This window comes from Brassica rapa, chromosome A02 (assembly GCF_000309985.2).
Source record: "Brassica rapa cultivar Chiifu-401-42 chromosome A02, CAAS_Brap_v3.01, whole genome shotgun sequence".
Lineage (NCBI taxonomy): Eukaryota > Viridiplantae > Streptophyta > Magnoliopsida > Brassicales > Brassicaceae > Brassica > Brassica rapa.
The window spans coordinates 1539817-1549740 of record NC_024796.2 but is presented as its reverse complement, the minus strand read 5'-3'; the positions used below and the strand labels follow the sequence as shown (position 1 = coordinate 1549740).

General features: G+C 39.2%; 3 protein-coding genes across 3 annotated transcripts; 1 reads left to right on the top strand and 2 right to left on the bottom strand.

Moving 5' to 3' along the window:
• Positions 1–2280: 2280 nt before the first annotated feature.
• LOC108870743 lies at positions 2281–2802 on the bottom strand. Its single transcript, XM_018656378.1, has one exon. The coding sequence runs from the start codon at positions 2800–2802 to the stop codon at positions 2281–2283; it is 522 nt and encodes a 173-aa protein (XP_018511894.1).
• A 324-nt stretch (positions 2803–3126) lies between these two features.
• Positions 3127–5959, top strand: LOC103850357 (probable pectinesterase/pectinesterase inhibitor 51). Its single transcript, XM_009127098.3, has 2 exons — positions 3127–4745; positions 5140–5959. Exons 1-2 carry the CDS (start codon positions 3788–3790, stop codon positions 5823–5825), a joined length of 1644 nt encoding a protein of 547 aa, XP_009125346.1. The 5' UTR covers positions 3127–3787; the 3' UTR covers positions 5826–5959.
• On the bottom strand, positions 5805–9905 carry LOC117131922 (protein IDA-LIKE 3-like). The gene is made up of 2 exons (XM_033285075.1): positions 8406–9905; positions 5805–7625 (listed from the first exon to the last, which is right to left on the bottom strand). The coding sequence occupies exon 1, from the start codon at positions 8675–8677 to the stop codon at positions 8408–8410; it is 270 nt and encodes an 89-aa protein (XP_033140966.1). The 5' UTR covers positions 8678–9905; the 3' UTR covers positions 5805–7625; positions 8406–8407.
• Positions 9906–9924: the final 19 nt, after the last annotated feature.

Genomic DNA, 9924 nt, shown 5'->3' with positions numbered 1-9924 from the left:
TGCACCTAACGTGAATCCATAGCTAGCAATCGCAGTGGCTTCAGTATGGTTCAGACCGGCGTGAAATAGCTCTGTTTTGTGTCTATTCATGTGTAGACCTGACCAGCTCGCGAAGTCATCCAAGGTTTCGTTAATACCATGAAGGGATGAGCTAGTTCCGTCAAAAAAAATCATCACATCGTCAGCAAACATAAGATGGGAGATATTTAGTTCAGCAGTACCAGGGTGATAGTTAATATATCCACTTTCAAATCTGGAGGTGAGCAAGCGGGTGAAAACCTCCATAGCTAGGACAAACAAATAAGGCGAGAGCGGATCACCCTGGCGCAGGCCTTTTGTGCTTTTGAAGAAACCCGAGCTATTGCCATTGATCGCTATAGTGAATGACGCTGTGGATAGACACTGACTAATCCAGTTGATAAAGCGTTGCGGAGCACCTAGAGCTCCCAGTGCAGCCAATAGAAAGTCCCATCGCACCGAATCAAAAGCTTTCCTTAAGTCAACTTTTAACATTGCTCTAGGGCTGATATTTGCTCTATTGTAGCCCTGAATTATTTCTGTTGCAAGGAGGACATTCTCAGATAACAAACGACCAGGCATGAAAGCTGATTGCGAGGGCGAGATGACCTGGGTAAGCATGTCACATAATCTCATAGTTAGTAGCTTTGCGATGACTTTGTAGACTGTATTGAGGCAAGATATTGGCCTAAACTCTGTTGTTCTACAAGCAGTCGGGATCTTTGGGATTAGGACCAATGTAGTTGAATTCCATTGCTTAAGCATTTGACCCGAAGAGAAGAACTCGGCAACTGCTTCGCATACCTCAGCTCCCACAGTATCCCAACAGCCGGTGAAGAACTCAGCAGAGTATCCATCTGGTCCACAAGTCTTGTTTCTCGGGAGTGAGAAAAAAGCTTCTTTGATTTCTGCGTTGGAGAAGGGCTTCTCAAGAGCTGAACATTGTGCCGAGGAGCATCTGAAAGGGAGTAGTAACTCGATGTCGCTTTGCACAAACATTTGTGGTGAAACCTCACCGCCAAGAAGATCAGAGAAATAGTCCAAGCATAACTTATGGATATCCTCTTGAGATTCCCATCTGATGTCTTGATCGTCCAGCAAGAAGTGAATGTGATTAGCTGATTTCCTGAGAGACATGAGACGGTGGTAGAATGGGGTATTGCTGTCGCCTACTTGTAGCCAGGTAACTCTTGATCTCTGATAAAGAAAAGACTCTTCTGCTGTTGCCAAGATCTGCCATTTTCTCTGGGCCTCAGCCTCTTGTTCAGCAAGTGAAGGAGTGGGATTTAGGAGCAGCTTGGTTTGGCAATCCAGGACTACTTCGTGGGCTTCATGAACTCGTTTCTCAAGGTCTGAGAAATTTTCTTTGCTGAAGGTACGGATCACATTCTTTAGGGTCTTTAGCTTTGTTGAGACTCTAAACATGGCTGATCCCCCGATATTATAGGAGTACCAATGCAGAGCAATAAGGTTTTGGAAATCCTTATGAGCAAGTAAGAAGTTATAAAGCTTAAAAGGTCTCCTTGATTTCTTTGAATCAGTCTTGAGAATCACCGATAATGAAGAGTGATCAGAGAAGTCTGGTGGGCCGAAGCTTGCATAAGCACCAGGGAACAGCGCAGACCACGCGTCATTAATGAGAATTCTATCAAGTTTCTTTGCCACCGGCCTAGTCTTGCTATTGTTCCACCAGGTGAATGTAGCACCACGGAAAGATAAATCAGTGAGCTCGGAATCCAGCAAGCAAGATCTTAAGTCCCTCATTTTTGCATCTACATTCAGAGAAGTAGGTGATGAGTGTTCCTCCGGGCTGATGGTTTGATTGAGGTCGCCAAGTAGAATCCACGGCTTGGTGGAGTTTACCAATGTTGTTGCAACATCTCTCATCTCAGACCATAACAACTTCCTTGACTCCACACAATTTGAAGCATAGACAATGGAAACTACCATACATTGTGGAGAGCTTGGTAGAGTGACTTCACAAGTGACCATTTGAAGAGACTTGGAGAGAATTAACACTCTGACACTCGGGTGCCAAAGAATCCAGATTTTCCCCAATTCCGAAAAACTGTAATTATTATCAAAGAGCCAGCCGGGAAGTAACTCGTTGATGAATTTGGACTGCTTCGGCTGCTTAACATGGGTTTCGATCAACCCTCCGAAAAGAGGCTTTGTTGCCTTAAACCATTTTTTAAAACCTCTGCGATGGCTATGTACATTGAAACCACGCACGTTCCAACAAAAAATTTCTGTACACATGGACTAAACTTGTTTGGAGCCCTTGCTCCTAGCAGCCTTCTTCTGCCTCTTGGACAGATACTTTATAAAGCCTTTGCTGTCTATCAGCTTAGTGTCCGAATCTTCAGAAGATACATCAGATGAGTCCTCTGCAACTTCAGAAGCTTGGGAGGAGTCTTGATCATCCTGAGAGGTCTGAGAGGTGTTATCCTTGTTAACCTTGTCAGAAACCGATAGCCCACTACCTTCACCCACCAGGGGCGTTGAAGACTTCTCGTTAGGCAATGGGGGAATAGGGCAGGGATTACTTGGCTTCTGAGCTATTTCAGGTTCATCTGAGAACTTCTCTTTCTGTTTCCAGATTTCAGTAACTAACTTGGCTTTGTTTCTTCTGGAGCCAATTTTCTGTTGAGTGATCGGCTTAGCTCGCTGGCAATTCTCTGATAAATGGGATGTGGAGTTGCAGGTTTTGCAGGTAATGGGGGCCTTTTTGCAACGCTTAAGGCAGTGACCAATTTCCTTGCAAAATTCGCAAATAGGAGGCATCCAAGGGCTCGAGACCAACACTCGGCTTATTTCCCCTGAATCAAATTGCACATTTACGGCTTCGGGGAGAGGCTCTCTAGGGTCTATAATGGTGAAAACTTTTGCGACTTCAAGGTTGGTCTTTGCCGCAGTTGCTGGGTGAAGAAATTTCGGGTCTCCAACCAAACCAGCTATTCTTTCCAGTCCATCCTCGTTAAAGAATTGGAATGGCTTTACCAATACTGCGCGTGACTGCTTCTACTGCTAGCCAATTTCCTCCATGTCGTTTATAGTTTCGCTCTCTCCAGATAGAGTAGAGTACTGTTTGGAAGCTGATCCGAATGAGTGCACTGTCAATGCTATTCCTAGTTACATTCAGCATGTGGGCGATAGTATCATCCCAATCTAGTGTGAATCTCTACCCAACAACTTTCCAGCTATATTAGTCCAGATAGTAAACGAATAGGGACAAACAAAAAACAAGTGTTCTCTACTCTCATCTCTTTCTTTACAAAATACACATCCGTGAGTAATGCCCCAAGTTCTTATCCTCACTCGAGCACTTGAAAACCTTTTTTCCATATAAATTATGACATGCCGGTAAAAGCAGATTCCGAACATAGAACCCCATAAATCAAGCAACAATTGTCAACCCTGAAGTCAGATCAATAGAGGTTGACTTGATCCTGAGACCTAAACACTAAACCGATAAAACCGGAATCTAAACCGGATAGTTTGATCTCCTTACTTTTATAATTAAAACTGTGTAACTAATAAAGGACACCCACGAAATGCCAATATCTCTTCTCTATCCTCTAACCTCTGCGCGCAAGATCGTTCCACTATGCTCGCCCGTGACTCTAATGGTCTGTGACTGTAATGCATCTCTCTCCATTTTTTAATTTTAATTCCCGCTTTAAAAAAAAAACAATTCCTCAAAATTTTAATTCATTTCCATATATACACATCGTTCTCTAATGGCATATTCTGTCTCTTAATCATCGCCATGTCCTCCACTCTCATCCTTCTCTTCTCTCTCTTCCTCTTAGCCTTTCCCTCCACCTCCTCCCGTCCCCACCATCACCACCACAACTCTCCTCCGCTCAATCCCTCCTCGTCTACTGCCTCTCAGATCCGTCTCGCCTGCAACGCAACTCGTTACCCCGACCAATGCCTCTCTTCACTATCCCAACCAGGTCTTGTCCCTCCGGATCCCACCCCACCTCAGATCATCCACTCAGCGATCTCCGTCTCTTTCAAAAACCTCGAAACAGCTCAGTCCAAACTCAAGTCTATCCTGGACGCGTCCGTAGGTAACCTAAACCGCACCAACGCCGCGAACACGTGCCTCGAGCTGCTCTCTTACTCCAAACGCCGCACCCTATCGGCGGATCACGCTCTGACACGTGGCCGAATCAAAGACGCTCGCGCTTGGATGAGCGCTGCTCTCGTTTACCAATACGACACATGGTCAGCGCTCAAGTACGTCAACGACACAACCCAAGTCGGAGAAACGATGTCGTTTCTCGACGGAGGGCTCCTCCACGTCACCAGTAACGCGCTCGGCATGATGGTATCGTACGATAACTTCGGAGACAAGTTAGCGTCGTGGACTCCTCCAAGAACGGAGAGGGACGGGTTCTGGGAGAAGACTGGGCCGGGTATGGGCTCGGATCCGGGTACTTTGGGTTTCCCTTCCGGTTTAAAAGAAGACGTCACGGTCTGCAAAACCGGGAAATGCCGTTACAAGACGGTTCAAGAGGCCGTTAACGCGGCGCCTGATAACAACGGAGTGCGCAAGTTTGTTATAAAGATTAGCGAAGGAGTGTATGAAGAGACCGTTAGGGTTCCGTTTGAGAAGAAGAACGTGGTCTTCATCGGAGACGGCGTGGGCAAAACGGTCATTACAGGATCTTTGAACGCCAGGATGCCCGGGATGAGCACGTTCAAATCTGCAACTGTCGGTGAGTTTATCATTATATTACGAGTAAACGTTGTTAATGTTAAACGCAACGTGATGCTTATTTGTTTATTATTTATTGACATAATAAGCGTTGAAAGTTCTTATTCATTTTATTTTTTCATTATGAATAAATTAATATTATGTGGAGTCTGCACAAGGCACGTGAAAGTATTTATATTAGGAAAATTCTTAACTTTAGTATTTCAAAAAGTTAGTTAAAAAAAAGTATTTCGAAAAGTCAAAAGTATTGTAAAATTATCATAACTGTTTTTGAAAATAATTTTGACATTTGTAAGTAGTTATATAATATTTTCTTTTATTTTTCTTGTCCGAAAATAAAATTGTAATTGACGGGTTTATTTTGTAAATTAACTGTTACATGTTTGGTTTGATAGGAGTCATGGGAGATGGTTTCATGGCTCGTGATATAACGTTCCAAAACGCGGCGGGACCAGAGGGTCACCAAGCGGTTGCGTTTAGATCCGACAGCGACTTCTCTCTGCTTGAGAACTGTGAGTTCCTTGGGAACCAAGACACACTCTATGCACATGGTCTCCGTCAGTTTTACAAAAAATGCCGTATCCAAGGGAACATTGACTTTATCTTTGGAAACTCAGCTTCAGTTTTCCAAGACTGTGAGATCCTTATCGCGCCGCGTCAAGTGAACCCCGAAAAGGGCGAGAAAAACGCTGTCACTGCACATGGAAGAATTGACCCGACGCAGTCAACGGGATTCGTGTTCGTGAACTGTTTGATAAACGGGACGGAGGAGTACATGAAACTGTATAAAGCTAACCCTAAGGTGCATATAAACTTCTTGGGGAGACCGTGGAAAGAGTTCTCGAGGACTGTCTTTATAGGCAGCAATATGGAGGCTTTGATATCTCCTGATGGTTGGTCACCGTGGGGCGGGGATTTTGCTCTTCAGACGCTGTATTATGGAGAGTTTAAGAACACGGGTTTGGGATCAGATAGGTCACGGAGGGTTTCGTGGAGCAGCGAGATACCAGAAGAGCATGTTCATGCGTACTCGGTGGCTAACTTTATTCAAGCTGATGAGTGGCCTTTGATGTCTGGTTGAATCGAGTCAGGAATAAAGGAAAAGCTTTATAAGAAGTTTAACCATTGTACTTTAGTTGAGAACATTTATAACACGACCCAAAAATATAAAACTTTGTATTCATGTTAGTTTATATTAATTGAAAGTTTAGAACATCTAAACTGAATTTTGTAGGTGCATATACTTGTATTTAGCTATCAAAGGTTTAATTAGCGTATTGGGGATATAATCATAAATGAGTATGGAGTAAAGTCTCTGCTTGTGAGCTGGGAAGCGTCTGATGCCTTTTGCTTGACGTTAAAACAGAGTTTGTTGTTGTAAGAAAACCAAATTCCCAAAAGTTTTCAACGAAGTAGACATCATCATCAACATCATTTCAATGAGAGTTGGCTGTAAAAAGTCAAGAGGATGCTGGAGGTTGCAAAAACTGGTAAAGGGCAGGTAATAGACCATTATCAAAGAAGAGTAGGTTTCAATTGTAAGACCAATTTGGGTTTTAGCCTGTTAGACCACTATTCATCATGCTCTTAGAGCACTTCCAACAATAAGAACACCAAAAAATTTCTAAAATAGAAAAAATATTAATATTTTAGTAAAATATAATTAGAGAATTAAAAGTTAATTGTAAAATAAAAATCCAACTAATGTATAAGTTACAAATGTTATGTGGAAATATAGTGAAGTTCTAAAAGGTCTTGATATAAGATTTTATTCTCCATTTTTTCTCCTAATTTTTTTTCTTTTTCTTTAAAAATTTAGAATCCCTGCTAAAGCCATGGTTGTAGATGCTCTTAAAAACCAACAAAAAAGCTAACTTTATTGTTTACCTCTGTAAAAACATATTATGGCAACTAATGGATGATGCATAAAGAACATTGTTTTGAGAGAAAGGAGAAACATTTTCCACATTATAATTCGGTATCTTGGAGATGGCGGTATGGAGAGCAGGCTATCTCTAGCCTGCCTATTCACGGCTGTTGTTTTTGAACAACTGAGACATGAGAAGCCTTGCCAGTGAAGGTTCTCGAATTCCGCTATTTCCATATATGGTAAATGGAAGATTGGAAAATGAGCTTTATTATGATTTAGTTTATAAATGGTAACATTGCAAAATAACTACGGTGCAATTTTAATAACAGCAAAAACATATAAATACATAGATATATCGATTTTTTACTATTATCTGATGTGCGGTGTGGTTTTGTCCGTAACGTTTTGAAATAATTAATGAACCAATATAAATATACATATATACATATACATACATATTGGTTCATTAATTATTTCAAAACGTAACGGACAAAACCACACCGCACATCAGATAATAGTAAAAAAATCGATATATCTATGCATATATATGTTTTTGTTATTATTAGAATTGCACTGTAGTTATTCTGCAATATTACCATTTAGAACCTAAGTCATAATAGATTAATATTCATTATGTTTCATATTAAGTGTCGTTTTAAGTTTTAAAATTTGTTTAAGTTGTTTCATATATTGAATAAAATTTTCTAGTTACTAATTTATTAATTTTATTAACTCCAGTCAAGCACTTGTCTGATTTAATTGTTCATGTTTTGACCAGTTCACTTCTCTACCATTAACACGGTTCAAGTCAAGCAATCTGAAGTACATTTCCCTAGACTATTCTGTATAGATCTATGCAAGTTACTGAGATATCCAAGTAATTACAAGATTTTATCTTGCTACATCCACAAAGCTTGTTTGCTCATTTCCTTCAATGAAACCGATTTATTCTTGCTTGTTTGCTGGGCCATGCTCCTTCAATAAGTTTCTTCTTGATTCTTATCCTGGTTCCTGCAATAAACCATAATTCCTTTTAATTCTTAGTCATTCAACCAACTATTTTCACATGGCTAAGAAACCGTGAAAGAAACGTCTTCAATAAATGCTTCCACGCGTGTATGGCATTTCCGGCTTATGCACCATCTACATATGATACACAGTTGAAAGTGATTCTAACTTATGTTTTACGCAATAAGAAAAACTACCACATTAAGTAATTAAAACCATCAGTCGGGATGAAATAAAAGAACTATTCTACCAAACGAGTTAAGTGTACGTTGTAGCCTTTTTTTTTCTTTTTTTGGTTCGGGCTACAAGTTTGATTCGAACAAAAAAAATTTCAAGTCTTTGTGTTACAACAAACAGTTTTGCCCGTCCGTAAACCCGACACAAATGGAACTTGTATTAAATGTAACTTGTAATAACTATCACTAGTATTGATACAGTATCACCACCAGTCATCAATCCGGATTAATCCACGATTAGAAAACAACAGGAGTCGTATGAAATTTAAAATTGAACTTTCATTTATCGGAAAATCAAAAGGAACAGTAATTGTTTAACTACAAAAAGATCCTCATCTCTCCCCTCCTCATTTACAATTAAGCACGTGTAAAATATTCAATGGATCTAACAAGTTCCAGTATTAAAAATAAAAAGTTGATGTATCCAAAGCATTTCCTACAAATAAATCAAATTAAAAAATCCCATTTTCATCAGTTTAAACCAAAAATTAAACCAAAAACTTACAAAAACAAAAAAAGGGAGATTGATTTATTAAAATCATTTGACCTTCAAGGAGAAGATCGAGTACTAGTAGTACTTAAACCGATGTCATTGTGTCTTCTGGAAGGACCAGAACCTGGAACCGGGAAACGATGTGGCAAGAACCACCAATACTGTACACTTCTGTGGTCTTGTACTTTGGGTGGTGAACTCGTGCTGAATACGTTCGTGGTTCCTGCTCCATTGCAGCAACTAGAAGGGATAAGAAGAAGACCAAGAATAAGGATTGTTTTCATGAGTTGGTTGATTCTTGATGTTCTGCGATTTTGAGAAAACATTTGATAAATTAAAAGGTTGGAGCCGATGAGAGAAAATGAGAGCGAGAAGGAGGAGGAAATATTCCTTAGTTGAAAGCTTTTTGGGTGGAATTATATAATATTTTAAAAGGGTGTTTCTGTTGAAGGTGATGGAATGAAAAAGTGGAGATTATGAATTGTTAATAGCAAAAAATATGGGCGCATCAAGAAGAGAGATAGAGAGGATGGTGACTGGAAGATGTTGACTTATATATGGCTATATTCCTATGTTTTTATGTTTAAGGAACCCACGGCACCTATCCAAAGATTCCAAATTAATCATGGATTACTTTTTTTTTTGTCAAGGAATCATGGATTACTACTGGTCGTTAAGTAATAAAGCTTATACTATTAATCTAAACAATATACTATTAGGGATATTGGAACGAGGAGAATACAAATCATAGTATACTTTTAATGAAGTCATGTACTAGTATTTTTATAATTGGTCCTCCATTTGGGAAGACTACTGATTGAAGATGAAGAAGATTAATTTATAGCTCTTTATATGACCCAAAACAAGGAGTAAGACTTCTTATTAGCTGTCTTTAATTAAGTTATCTTATTTGTTTTTTTTAAGAACAATTTTTCTTATTTGTTTCCATGAATGGCTTATAAGTTATGGGGGTATATTAGTCTATTTTCCTATCAGATATATAAGTTAAAGAACTCAAAATTCAAAATGGTTCCTGAAAGATTGCTAAGCTGGTGGTCGAGTCACAACACCTATCATGATCAAGCCTTATACATCAAAAGTAATGATAACGTGTGATACTTCAAGACATGAGCCCAAGATATATGTTCAAGCTACTTTGCTACTCAGAGTATAGCTGAAAGTTCTCCCATCAAGCTGCACCTTTCAAATGCATTCTCTTAGCACATGTAAATTAAATGTTGCACTGTAGAGTCATGTTCTCATTTTTCATTTTCCATATTCCTCGCAGATAATTTATAAGAATTAGGATATTGTTATCGGTAGAGACTCAATGAAATTTCTCTAACAAAAAAGTTAATATTTCATTTTTTTTATCATTGAATAACTTTATATGGTAAATAAAGATCTCAAAAAATTGATTGAATTTTCTCATTTGAAAGACTATTTTTTTCCTTTGATTTCTAACCTTTTTTCAATTCTGAAAAACCAATGATAATCAATATAGATAATTTTACAAAGTTGTTTATGCCATTGGATACTTGTATTTTTTTTTAAGGATAGTAACCAATATATG